Source organism: Lacerta agilis, chromosome 12, assembly GCF_009819535.1.
Source record: "Lacerta agilis isolate rLacAgi1 chromosome 12, rLacAgi1.pri, whole genome shotgun sequence".
NCBI lineage: Eukaryota > Metazoa > Chordata > Lepidosauria > Squamata > Lacertidae > Lacerta > Lacerta agilis.
In genome coordinates, this window is record NC_046323.1 from 45,094,419 (window position 1) to 45,108,639 (window position 14,221).

Sequence of the window (14,221 nt, forward strand, 5' to 3'; positions counted from 1 at the left end):
TTTCCAAAGCACAGTCACATGGGAACACCCTCCGTTAAAAGCCATTCCCATTCACATCCCCATACAGGAAAAGGCAACTTTCACACAAACAGGTTGCTAACCTCTCCACTGAATCCGGCAAAGTATCTTGAAACGCAAGGGTGTAAATATGTCAAAGAGGTGAAAGAAATCATGGAAGCCGGGTTCAGAAATGGTCTGCAAACATACGGGAAAAAGAAAAACCCAAGACAATCTTGCACATACCTCGCCTGCTACCATGGGCCAGTGAATACAGTGGTTACCATGGCTGAGGGGTGGACTTCGGAGAGCAGTCTTTGTTCCTCCTCCTTACCCAAACAGTGAGTCTTGATCCAGTCTGCAGGTTTGTGTACTTTAGGCAAGCCAACTTTGCCCTGCTAGAGCTAAGAAGATTGTTTCAGGCTGAATGTAACTCATGCCTTTGGGTTTCTCTTAGCATCTCCCTTTTGAGGGATTGTGTGCTGAAGACGTGGTAACATCTCATCGTTCAGAAAATCCAAAATGTGACCCGGAAAACTTTTTTTTTTTTTTTTGCCTAATCGAATGCAACTGGAAGCATGACCTGCATGCTAAGCCCACCGTTGCTTCCCTCACCAAAGAAGACAAAGGAGTTAAAATGTAGATCCTAATAATCAACAAACCCTGCTGCCATCTATGCTGGGAGGGCTTTTGCCATTTAGCATGCAGAGGAAGCAGTGGTTTCCTTGAATGTGCATATTGTTACCAGCCAAGGTGCCAACGCCATAGAACCTCGTGCTTGAGAACGTCTTGCAGATGGAGTTGTCAGGGGAAGACGCGTCTATGGGTGGACTCAGATCATAAACCTTCCGGGATGTTAGCTGAGCCATTGTATCTCTTTGGGAAAGTATAATAGGCTTCTTGGGCCCAAGTAGTTTTCGTGTCTCTCTGCATTGCTCATTGTGATTGGCCTCCTGTCCTTCCCTTGCCCTTTATAGCTCCCCAAACCTCTTAGCAGACTTTCTCTCCAAAAGAAAGCACTCCACTTGTAGGGTTCACAGACTCCATTCCTCACTCTGGCCCTGGTCCTGCTTAGCTGTACTCTTACCTGTGGGGGTGCTAAATTTTGGCCTTACACAGGGTATGGTTGAAAGACCAACATCTGCTCCTATCTTGTCTATATGCTCCAGTCTATCCTTTTGCTTCCCTTCTTGGTTAGACACCTGCAGAAATCCATAACAACCTCCTCTTCTCTTAACAACCCCTGATCCTGTTGGTAAGGAGGAGCACAGGAAGTCAATCAAAACATAAAAATGTTCACAATTGTGAAACTTCTCTAATCATCCCTAGATCTTCTCAAATCTTGCCTGACTCACTTCCACAAACGAAAACCACCAAAAAGGATTCCAAGCATGGGCTTGCTTCTCTAAATCCTACGCAGTTATATGCCATCTCCCCTCACATCCAACGTTTCCTCCACATCCGCACACACCAATGTCTTTCCCAGGGTCTGAACTCTACATAAGCCACTCATCCTCAAGCTTCCATCAAGTGACTTTTTTTGTGTGGTGAAGTCAACATGAGTGTCGTCACGGGAGATGCCATATCTTGTGTGAACATATTAGGGGTACTTGGTGACTTGCTGAGCCTACATATTTCTTGGGGGGGGGGGGCGGTGAGTGAAGATATTGAGGAACTGTATCATATGCTGTACAACAACTGTTGGCACATTTCAGAGGTGCACCCAGCACAGCTAAAAGCTAAACCATTCATTTTTACTAGTCCTCTGCAAAAGTTATTACCTGACATTTTGTATTAGTCACTCTAATGAATATCCTGCAATAATGTAATATTTTAAGTCAGGAGTGTTAAAGAGCAAATGTTGTGCAGTGGGTAGCATGTTGGAATTGGATCAAGGAGAAGGCATGTGAAGATCACTGGGAAACCTTGGTCCAGTTACTTTCTCTTTTTCTAACTTCTCGGGGTTATTGTGAAGATAAAATGGGTTGTGTCTGTGGGTGTCTCTTTTATCACTGTTATGAAAGAACCATTTGGCTACTATCAGTAAGGATAACACATTAATACTTACTATGACTCCACTGAATAGTCTCCCTTTTTAGTTTTCAAAAACAGAAATTTCAGTTGAATAGAAATATATCCTGAAGAATACTTCAATTATTTGAATATCCCCCCCCTCCACTCCTGAACAGTGCCATTGCCTTTTCTCTTGCTGTTGTATATTCCTCGTCTCTTGGGTCATCGTAGCCAATTAAGGATGACATAGGCCAAAAAAGGAAGACATGTTTTGAAACTCAAAAAATATTGTGAAAAAATGTGAATAGTGAGTATTAAAACTAATCTTGTTGGTGAAGAAAATAATTATTTGGAGATTAAGCTTCTGGCATGGTTCTTTCGTGCTAAATTTTACACAGCTGGACACAACTCATTAAGAAATGATCACACTCATCCCATTGAAATAAATAAGAGCTGCTCAAGGCCATTCATGTGCCCCTTTCACAAATCCCATTCACTTCAATGGAGCATGTACTGGAGACATTCCCAAAGGGTTGTGTCCAGTGTTAATACATTGCTTTCACTTCAAATGAGAGAAGAATCTGGCCCAAGCTCTTTTCATGATAAATATCACAGTTTTTTAAAGGTTCCAAAAATCCAGCTTTAACACTCACTTAAAGTGATAATTGTTATCTATAGGAGGTGAGTGCAGAAGGAGTGTTTGTTAGGAGAGCAATTAAACTCCAGTCTTGGAACTACACAAATATAGTGTCTGGGGTTGCCCCCCTCCCTCTGCAGAGAAACCATCTTCATCCACTGTGTTGCCACTGCATTCATAAAAGCAAATTACATCAGGGCATTGAACCTTAGAGAGTTTAAAAATAAGACTTTTGCAAACTCCACTACAAGGGAAGATGCTCCAGCGCCTCTCCCTGCCCTTAAATAATGCAAAGTAATAGGCTACCAGTTCAGTTATTTTAAACTAAAACAGATAAAAATAGATGAGATCTCTCATCTTTTTTTAGTACCGAATCATGATGTGGAATAATGAAGGCAAAGTATAGCTGCTGAGGTCTTTCACAGTTGGGCTTACCCGAGGGGGAGACTCTTCCTATGATGCAGTCAGGCTAGCAATGGAAATTCACTGGGAAAATGAGCAGTGGGGTTGTTGAGTCCCACCAAAGCCACCAGGTTCAGTTCAGAGGAACCTTTCCATAAGGTCTTTCCACCTTATTCCACCATGTGTCGCGGGCTGAGGCTACAGAGAGGAAAGAGATGCCAGCTTTCCAGAAGTATTGCACAGCAGTAGACCAGAAATGTGGATTGTTTCATGGCATATGTGTTTCTTCCCCATTTCTCTTTGGTTTCAGAAAACTCATTTGACTGACTATAGCTAGGCTGGAAAGGATGAAGAAGTAAGTTGAACTGTTCAGCAGGAAAGGTGGTCTTGTTTCCATTGTTCTCAATCACCCTAAAGCAATCTGGAGGCATCATAGCCCAGGGTGGGTGCCAATATGGTACCCTTCAGATGGTGCTTGACGACAACTCCCCTCAACCTCAGCCAACATATGAAGGACATCCCATTGGCTAACCCTGTCCTAGCCAATCAAGAAATACAAAGAAAGCAGGATGATATCACATGGCTGCGTGAGCCTGCTATGGACCCCCAGAAACAAAAAAGCCCAGGTTGCCAAATGCCTGAGCAGAGCTTCCTTCAAGAGTCCTAATGCTCAGAGAAAACCAAGTTGATTTGGAGAACAACAGAGATCACACGTTCTTAAGAGTACCACAAGGTCATGAGACTCAAGTCTCTTCCTTATCACTAGTGGAGAATGGCTGCTGCTACCATTTCCATGATCATCTTCACCCTAGTAAAAATATTCATGTCTTCATAGCATACAGACTGTTTCATCTGAGGTGGTGCCACCTCATGTTGCCTTGTGCTAAGAGGAGAGTCGGTGTGATGTAGTGCTGGACTAGAACTAAGGAGACCCAGCTTCACTTTCTACCTAGACATCCAGCTCACTGAAGGAGCTTGGGCCAGCCACTGCCTCTCAGCCTAATCTCCTTCACAAGGTTGCTGGGTGAGGAAAGAACAAGGCAAATGCACCTGGTTAAATGTGCTAAGGCCACCTCCAGATAACGCTCAGCATTCTGAAGACCCAACAGTTATCAGGTCTTGCAGAGCATCTTTCAAAGCACACTCTTGCACAGTGCCTTGCAGGCACCACTGATCATCTGATCTGCAGTATCTGCAAACCCCGCCCCCTGCTTTTGGCTCAAGCAGATTTTTTACCTGTAAGGCAGATGGGCGTGGCTTGGCCAAAATACCCCGCCCCCAATGGACCCTGATAAGCCCTGCAAGCTGGAGGTCTCCCAGCACTGCTCTTGATAATACACAGAAAGATGAGCAGTGGAAAAAAACGCTGCACTGGAGAAAGAGAAAACAGAGAACTTTACAAATACCTGAAGGATTATTACTTAGAAGGCAGCAAAGCAGATTTGGGAGGTGGGTTGTTATCCAAGAAGACTATTCATTTTGTCCTGGGTACCTGGGAAGGTGGTTCCAGGAAATGGTATTAAGGCACATGATTATTCTTTTTCCTTTTTTGGCTTTTTTAGGCTTCCTAAAACTCAGTAGTTCTGGGTCTAGTAAATGCCTGGACAAGAGAAACACATAGTAGGTTGGTTAGGTTTAATGTGGCCTCTAGCTCAGTATTCTCCATTTAATTAAGCTCCATCCCTATGTACAGAAGGCAGGCACTACACCTGTACACATTTCAGTGCTTCTTAAAAACTCTGAGTTCTCTCACTTCTGGTCCTGCTGACCACGACTGCGATCCAGCGAAGCCCTTCCCGCCGGCCCTACCAGAGAGGACGAGGAAGTGCATCCTTCGCCCATCCCCAAAAGAGGACGAGGCGGGCCCTGCGCGCTGTGCTCGCTGGAATCTCCTTGCGCACCAAGAAGAGGGAAAGGCGGACCTCGCAGGGAGCGTAGAAAGGACCCGGCTGTGCCATCCGGCCCAGGATGTTGTGCTGCCTGAGGAAATGCTACCCAGTCAAGGTGCAACCAAGAGCCCCAAAGCCAGTCAGGTGGTACGGGCCCCTGAGACAGACAAGCCCACAAAGCGCCTCGTTGCCTAGAAAAGGACCCCTCTGTGCCGGAGCCATTTGATTCCAGATGGCTTGGGTGCAGCAAAGAAAACTGATTAGTGAACAGGGAACTCTGCACATTTCCCAAAGCACGCACACCTGCTTGTCCATTGGGCCATCGATCGGGCTCGGGAATGTCTACACTGACTGGCGGCGGCTCTCCAGGGTTTCAGGCAGGGATCATTTCCAAGCCGCCCTGGAGATTTCATCACTATGATCATCATCATCATCATCATCATCATCATTCCCTTCTGCTCGCAAGGCCGGTGCTGACAGTGCCACTGAGCTCAACCCGGTGGATTTCCACAGGAAAGAGTAGCCTGGCAGCGCCGCTGTGCGCCATAAGGGCGCTTAAGAGCGCACGCTTTTGGAAGCGGAACCTCTCGGAGGGCGCTGCTGTAAACTCCCCGGCCTGAATGCCAAGGAGAGACCCTGGCATGGGAGGGACGAGGGAGCTTCCCGGGACGAGTATGCTCTGCCCAGGTCCCGGGAGAAACTTCGCAGGTCACCAGACTAGCCCCCGCGCCCCGCGCCATCCTGCTACGGCTGCTCTAAATAAAAGGCGCGCCGTGGCCAGGGAGCCTCCTACCGTTTCGGGAAGGAACTGGCAGGCAGGGACCTTGGAGAAAGCGAGGGGTCGGAGTGCTGGGAGTCGGGAGACCCCAACTTCCTCGACTTAATAGAGGAGAGAAGAACCCGAAGCGACTCCGAGCTTGGCCGTTTCCCCCACCAAGGTCAGGATTCAGCAGTGGAAATGAAAGCGAAGCTGGGGATAGTGGGGAGGATTCTGAAAGAGGAAGGAAGCAAGGTAGAGATGCGGAGTGCGTGGCTGGCTGGGAGAAACACTGAGGACCAGTAACTTTCTTTTTTTAATGAGGGCACGCCCCTACCTGCGGACAAAGGGGAGCCAGATAAACAGCCTTTGCACCAGAGAAGAGAGACGCAAAGACCTTTTCAAGCTCAAATTGTTAAAATGCTGCGTTCCCCCCACCACGACATTGTGATGTCTGTGCAACTTTAAATCAGTGCAACTCACTTCTGAGAGAACTCGTTTTTATTCAGGCTTGGCAATAAAAGGGGAATAATAAAACAGAGGTCGGGGGAACATAAATGCAAATGTCTGGGCTGAGGGGTTTTCAGAAGCCTCCGGGATGTGGATACCGGGACAGAGGTTCCAGATTTGCTAGCTAGGATCTGCGCCGCTATTACGGGATACTAGAAAGTTCACAGGCAAGGAGACGTTCGGTGCTACTGCGATGGGGTGGGAGGAAGGTTGCGGTAGGTCTTGTGTGGTGTAATAAAGAGAAGAGCTATCGCCTGCCTGTGGAAAAGAGGAAGCAGCTGTATACTGACTGACCATTTGTCCATTTAGCTCAGTATTGCCCACACTGACCGGCAGTGGCTCTCCAGGGTTTCAGGCAGCGGTCTCTCCCAGCCCTACCTCGAAGTGTCGGGCCTTGAACCTGAGGAAAGGCATGAGAAGAGAGCAAGCCTGGTGGGCTTTTATGAGTCTCTAAGGCAAATTAAGAGGAACAGGGTGATAGGCATAGTGAAGAAGCACAGGAGTCCGCCATATACGGGGTGAGACCACTGGTCCGCCTAGCTCACCCACCCCCCATCCCCCACCCCGTTTCTTCATCTTGACTGTCCTTAATGGAATAACTATTTGTTGTTATTCACATTTTGAAAGTGCAGGTTAGCAACAGCTACTGAGCTGCAAGCAACCATTATTATTCCATTAAATGGACTTGAGGGTTCAAGTCCAGAACTATGTGTAACCTGAACAGGCAGGTGGGCAGGGGAAGGAAGGGAGGGTCGTATTATTTGCTTGGTTGTGGGGAAAACTCAGGTATGGGGGACCACATGGAAAGAGACGGGCTGTCCGCCTTGTGAGGGAAGGGGTTTTTTCTTGCCTTCAAGACGCCGAGACCAAAGAAAATGGTGTCAAAAACATCTGTCTCTTTAACTGCCTCTATATATACATAAATTTCTATCTCTTTATCTATCTCGCTATATACATCAACATATATGCATATACATCAACGAAAGGTTAAGTGGTGACACGTGCCCCCCATCCCGGGTCTTGGAGTGGGGAGCCATTCATCTGAACAACTGGGTGTCTATGGTATATTTTTCATCGCTTCGATCGACAGCTATGAGGGCAGATTTCTTGGACTCTTTCGGAAGACAGAGCCAACCATAGCGTGAGTTTCAGAAGTCAAAGGCAACTGGTTTCCCATTGATTTTTATTTTATTTTTAATTCAAGAGGCTAAGAGATTAATCCCCACACAGAGTTCATCTAGGCCCAGGATCTAATGGTTAGAGTTGCTTGGACACAGGCAGGCACACACGTTGTGTGTATGACTGTGGATATTACATATGCACACAGTTTTCCCCTACCCTATGGGGAAACATCGTCAATTACCTGCTTCAGGTGTCCTTTGAAGGCAAATCCCACCACCACCGCCAGGCCTTCCCTGATCATTCAGCTGCACCCTCTCATTTTTGTACATTACCATATTTTGCCTCCTTTTTACTGCTCTTCTGATTGTTTTGCTGCATTTTGGTAATTTTCCAGGTTTTTTTTAGTCGCTGTACACCTCTCAGAGGATTTTCTTTTACACACATAAAGCTGTACAGAAATGGTTTAAACCAAAGACATAAATCATGCTGAACGTGATTCAAAACATTTAAAAGCTCCAAATATCCTTCCCCCTCCCCCCCCCGCCCGACTTGAGATGTTTTAGCCTTCAGAAGCCTGCGAGGAATATTGGAGTCATTGAAGCCAACAGCATTGCAGTGTAGGCCAGAACTCAGCATTCACGCCTCGCTTCTGTGGTGTCCCCTCTGAAAAAGGAAAACACGTTCTTCACGCCACCACTCCTTAGGCAGGACAACATGAAGTAGGCACATGGGACGGGGAAGTTTTATTCAAGGAGCACGCTTTAAAAAGTGACATTTACGCACAATCTTCGTTAGGTGGCTCTCAAGAATGATTGGGCAGGCACCCCTCTTTGTGTGAGTGTCGGGGGGGGGGGTGTACGGAATGTCCTCTTTCAGGAGAAAGTCCTGGAATAAATGACACCTTGGGGCTCCGTCTGCGCTTCTCTCTTCCACCTTCCTTTGCATCATTTTTAAGAGATGGGAGGGGGGAGAGATAGAAGGAGGAGGGTGGAACAGCTGCAGCCCCAGAGCTTAGGTGAAGCTGACTAGACCCAGCCCTAGCGAAGAGCTGCTCTGTTTTCTTTCATCTCCCCTTTGATAGCGGAGCTGATCTGAACTTCCTACCTCGTTACAACTTTTCTTCCTTCTTCCCTCGCCGCCGCCCCCCGCCCCCACCCACTTTTTTTTTATTACTCGCGCGTAGTAATTAATTCCTCCTTGGCGCGTTTCCTCTCCTGCAGTGATCTTTGGGTCACTGGTTTGTACATATGGCGAGCTGATAATGAAAAGGAGGCGATCGCGGGGTGGGAGGAGGAGGGCGAGGCCGGGATGGGGGGCCCGCTTCCTTGTTCCTGCAGGAGACGCGCTTGGCTGGGCGCGCAACCTCCGCGCCCTCCCGCGCCCCCAGACCTATGGCTTCGAGCCCCGTTGTACGTTGAAGTGGAGGGTGGGGTGGAGGGCGAGGGGCGGGGAGCGATCCAAGTTTTGCAATAGCCCTGATCCTACTCGCCAGTCAGGAGTAGCTGCTCCTTCTGACTCCTGGCCCCGTTTCATCGACGAGCTCCAAGAAAAGCCACATCAAAAGGCCATACCCGTCTTTCTTGTCTAATAAGGTTCTGTAGAGAGAGATGCTTCGGATCTGTTTACACACACAGGGAGCATATATAAGACGTGTGATTATTATTATTATTTTTAAAAAAATGTCAGGCCAGTTTCCAGCCCTCGTGTTTCTCTTTGAAAAGTTAGACGGGACGTCACGAACTTTTAAAGGCTGTCCATTCTAGCTTGGAATCACAACAAGACGTCGGGAGTTGGGGTTGGGTGGTTGCTGACAGAAAATCAATGATGACGCATTAAAATAAATTAATGTAAAGGCGGGGGGTGGTGTCTGACTTCTATTTTTGAATTTTCGGCTGAGCGTGGTGCATCTGGTTGCAACAGGTTCGATTGGCAACCCAGCGTTTGCCCTAGAAAGCGCGGATCCCCAAACTGGTTAAGCTGATGCACTAAAATGATAAAGGAGAGCCATTTCACTCTGGGGCTCACGACTCCAGTAAATAGTTTGGTTTACTTAGGAGTAAGTCCCTTGATTCCCGCCGAGTTTACTTTCTAAGGAAGTACGGGAAGGATCGGGGCTTCTCCCTAGAGATCTTTTAAGCAACTTTACTTGCAAGTAAAGGTCGACATGACGTTTCTCACGGGTAAACATCTGGAAAGAAACGAAGTTCGAAACCAACCTGGGACTTGGGGCTCAACGTGGCAATTCCTGTAGGGATCTGTGCTTTAAAACATACAGCTCACCTCCGGAGCAATCTTGTTACACCAATGGGACTACTCCGGAGTAAGTAGGGGGAAAACCCATGCTTGCTGCAGATTGTTATGGTTTTGCAGAATGACCCACTTCTTTCGAAACTTTGGGTCTGTTTGAGATTTTATGATAATTCACTTTTTCCCAAGCAAGGCTTGCAAGTAACGAGAGTCTTGTGAAAAGTCTGGAGACATTCTGTAGATCATAGTGGGTAGCTTGATAAATAGGTGGTAACTTTTTTATACCCCCCTCCTCAGAAAAAAAGTCCTTATTTATTTCAGTGGGTTGACGTTGCTGAATTCCTGTGGGATACTTTCTTTGGAAACCTCCAAAGCGAACAACAGGTCTCTCCGACAGGCACGACCAACCTGTTTGCTCATGGTTGGGACTCGGCAAAGGCCGTTGAAGCTGCCCTTATCTCCAGGCCCATCTCTCCACGATTTTGCTCATCTCTCAACACCTTTGTCCGACCAGGAGCTTTCTGCAGCCCGGGATAAAGGCGACCGTTGCCAGCCAGCGGGAGACAACCATTAATTTCACATTAAACTTAGCCCCCATCCGCGCCGTTCACTTGATGACGTGTGAGGAGTCCCACGGCAACTGGAGGAAGAAACAAACTTTGATAAAGCAAAACTTATTTTCAAAACTTTCGGATTCCCCCATCCGTATTTTATATTATTTGCATATATCATAACCTCATCCGCAAAGTTATTTCAACAAAAGCAGCTTTGTTCAACCTTATTATGTAAAAATAAATCCTTTTAAAAATACCCCCCCTTCCTTGTCTTCGAGGCCAGGATGGCGGAGGTGCTAAGTCTAACTTTCTTGGGAAGTTGCCCCCTTAAGTTCTGGAAGCTCAAATCAACGGACACTGAGCTCTTCCTCTCCCCTCGTGCCCCCACCAAGTACTTGCAAATTGCTTGGCAAGATCCTATTTTTGATGTGCGCCATTTTCAGGTGTCACTTCTCCCCCCCCCCCCGGCCCCCGCGATTTCAAAAGGTCCTTTCCATTGTGCTTCTATCTAGATGGGCAGGCATCAAGGTGTCTCGCTTCCACTCCGCTCTATATATTCCACACTAGCATCTGTTACTCTTCATAACAAAATTTACCACTCTGCCAAAAAAAAAAAAAGTTTAAGAGGAGTGGAAGAAGAAGAAAAAAGAAAAGAAAAGAAAACATGTAATTGATGTTATCCCAAGAAAGCTCAGTCCCCACCCCCTTTCATTTCCAAGCCCTTCAGGTACAAGGAGAAGAGAGAGAGAATGAGAGATGTTCCAAGATTTTTTTTGTTGTTGATGCTTTTTTTTTTTGCCTTCTTCAGGGTTAATACATCAGAAGGCGAGCTTCTCCCGCCTCGGCCAATCAGAACTCAGCCCTGGCAGCTATAATATAGAACTAAAGGCAGGCTCCACTCACAAGCGTTTGTAGCTGAGCTCCCATTAGAATCCAGACCTTTTTTTCCCCTCCCCCTTCCTTCCGCCTTCATTCTTGCTTTCCTGAACGTTTTTTTGGGGGGGGTCTCTGCCTCCCGGTGCCACGATCCAAACTCCGATGAGTTCCGTTATCACAAGCGACCTCCTCGAAGCTGCCATTCCAGCACCTGTCTGGCTAGGGATCGGGGGAGAGTATCCGAAGGAGCAGGCAGCGAAAAGGCGATAGGAGGATCTGAAAGAACCGCAGATCTCCAGAGAGAGAGAGAGAGAGAGAGGGACACAGACAGACAGACAGACAGACAGACCGAAAAAGGCAGAGAGGAGACACACACACACACACACCCAGCAGCCAGGCAGGGAGCCGTGTGCGCGCGTGTGTGTGTGCGTGCGTGCGCGCGCGTGGAAAGTGGCCGTTTCCTCCACGGACGGAATGCTGCTCTTGCGGAGAATTGGTCTCCTGCTGGTCTTCGTGGGCGCTTTGCTGCTCTCCTGCGGGCTGGCTTGTGGACCGGGCAGGGGCTTCGGCAAGAGGCGGCACCCGAAGAAGCTGACCCCTTTAGCCTACAAGCAGTTCATTCCCAACGTGGCAGAGAAGACGCTGGGCGCCAGTGGAAGGTACGAAGGCAAGATCAGCCGCAACTCGGAGCGCTTTAAAGAGCTCACCCCCAATTACAACCCTGACATTATTTTTAAGGATGAAGAGAACACGGGAGCCGACAGGCTGATGACACAGGTCAGGAAAAAAATACACCCTTCACGCTTCTTCTCGTTCAGACGTTCGCGCTTTGTGTGTGCGTGTATGCGGGGCGGGGCGGGGTGGGGTGGGGAGGGGGGACCCCATGAGTTTAAGCGGCAGTCGCGGTGGGAGCGTCCTCTCCTTCAAGGCATCCCGGCATCCTCCTCCCATACTCCCATTTCCTTGTTCTTAGCTCTGTTTTCTCAATGGGTCTCCATAAGTTTGCAAGAGAAAGGTGGGCGGGTGGGCGCCTCTACCTGTCTGCCTCTCTGTGTGCATTTATTCCTTCTCCTGGGCTGTGACCAGGGAGGCTGGAGAGAGGGGGAGCGCGCGTGTGTGAATGGTGTGATAGTTGCAGGGAGAACCACGCTATGCCCTTCCCTGGGAGTTGGTTGGTTAGCTGGTTCTGAGTGCATCCTGCCCCCCTCCCCACACCCTAAGGGACCTACTTGGATCTAACGAATAGGGTGACGCTAATGGGGCCCTTAAGTGCATATTGACTGTGCCAAACCCCTTCTTTCCCTTGGGCATTTATTTTATTTTTATTTTTTAAATTTAGATACATACAGTTTAAATTAACCACCTTTCCCTAATTGCACCTTGCAAGCTTCTGCTAGTAAGGTCGGGATCTTGCACTTCCGAAAGGCTAGCTTGAAGTTCAGTGGCAATAATAATGATAATAATAATAATAATAAAATAAATAATAACAGCGTGATCACCGTTATTAGGCGCGTTCGACTTATCGCCCTGCTGCAAAACCATCTTTTGCAACTGTGCCAAACAGAGCGTTAATCTATCGATTTTCCTTTAAGGATGCTCACCGCCAGAGCTATATTCCTTCGCCGCCCCCATCCCCGCCCCCACCTCATGAGGGGGAGGGACAAGTAACTTAACCAGCATTGCATCACTTGTTTGAGAGAAAAGGAGAATATCCGATGTATGGGCTGGCGCATCTATCTATCTATCTATCTATCTATCTATCTATCTATCTATCTATCATCTATCTATCTATCTGCAGATATAGATATAGATATTCAAAACGCACCCGATTCCATAAATATTGGATATGGGCTAAAGATTGGATCCTGGAACTATTATCCATTAACCATCAACCTTTTACTAGGTTAGGAATTCTTCTGATCATCCTGAATCATAGCTAATGATTGCTATTTGCTCAGGGGTGGTGGTACTATTTGCCATAAACTCCAACCCCCCCCCCCCGCCCCAGCCTCCTAGTTTCGGAGTTCCTTCCAACTACCTGCAATGTCATCCAGTCCCTAGAAATGGGTTTCCTTCCAAATATAGGTCAACAGTCGTTGCCCCCCTCCTCCCCGCACCTCAGTCGCTATTAATATATTTAAGCCCCACCTTCGTTTCTATAATAAGAGCTCAGCTGGAGTCTCCACAAGGAGGTGGGGGGGGATTTCCTAAACTCTGCCCTCTCCGCTCCTCTTCCCCACCTCCTTCCTCCTCCTCTTCCTCCTCCCCATTCTTCTCCCGCGGCCTGATTTTCCGCACGTTTAGGAGATTTATCCGGGCCAAACGGAAGAGCGGCGGCCGCGATCTCCAGCCGACCACCTTAAATCTGACTGCACCTTAGGAGGGTGCTGACGCGCGCGCCGCGCCGAGGCGCGCGAGCCTCCCTTAACCAGGGACAGGCCAGCGCGCGGGGCTTGGGGAGAGTTCAGCGCCCGATCCCGCCTCCTGCAAGGCGAGAGAGAAAGGAGGCGAAGCGCCGCAAATGGAGAGGGCAAGGCCAGCAGCGAGGAAGAAGATGGGTGCCATTGTGGGCGACCTCCTCCTCTGCTCCAGTTCCCAGTCTCCTTCCATCATCTCCCCCCCCCCTCCACCTCCCCATACGCGCGCACTTTCCTCATCTGCCAAGACGCAAGAACTGGGGGGTAGCTGTGCGGCGGCCAGTCCAGCCCATCTCGCATTTTCAGCTCCACTTACTCCTCTTGTATCGATCGCAACGGCTAGGATTTCAGTTTGTATCCTTTTGAAAGGCGGCCGAGGCGGCTGCTGCTGCTGCTGCCGCTGCCGTCTTCTGGTGCTGCTGACTTGCTGTGTGGAGCGGAAGCTCCAGGAACAGACCCCCCCCCCCTTCTCCCTCTCCCTCTCCCTCTGTGCGCGCATCCCTACTGCACGAGCTTAACATGTTATGTCTAGATCTTCTTAGGCGAAGTCAATCAGAAAAGCAATCACAAGCAAGTTCCTTCTTCCCCAAGAGAGCATGGGACGAGCTTGGGAACAGGGCATAGATACATATGAGCAATTGGGGGGGGGGGGCACAGCAAGGAGGAGATGCCGGCCTCTATTGCTCGGCTCTAGGTTGCTTCTCTACACACGCCCGCCCCCCTCTCCAGCCCCGCAGCCTTCTTCCCAAGCGCCTTGGGGTCTCTCTCTCTCTCTCTGAGCGCATAGTGCAGAGCAACGC

General features: G+C 48.6%; 1 protein-coding gene across 1 annotated transcript in view; it reads left to right on the forward strand.

Annotated features, from left to right (window-relative positions):
* Positions 1-11,380: 11,380 nt before the first annotated feature.
* Positions 11,381-14,221, forward strand: part of SHH (sonic hedgehog signaling molecule) — a 28,857-nt gene continuing 26,016 nt past the window's right edge. Inside the window, exon 1 of the mRNA XM_033165235.1 lies at positions 11,381-11,781. Coding sequence (XP_033021126.1) covers positions 11,479-11,781 — 303 coding nt within the window. The 5' untranslated portion in view covers positions 11,381-11,478. The remainder of the gene's footprint in view (positions 11,782-14,221) is intronic.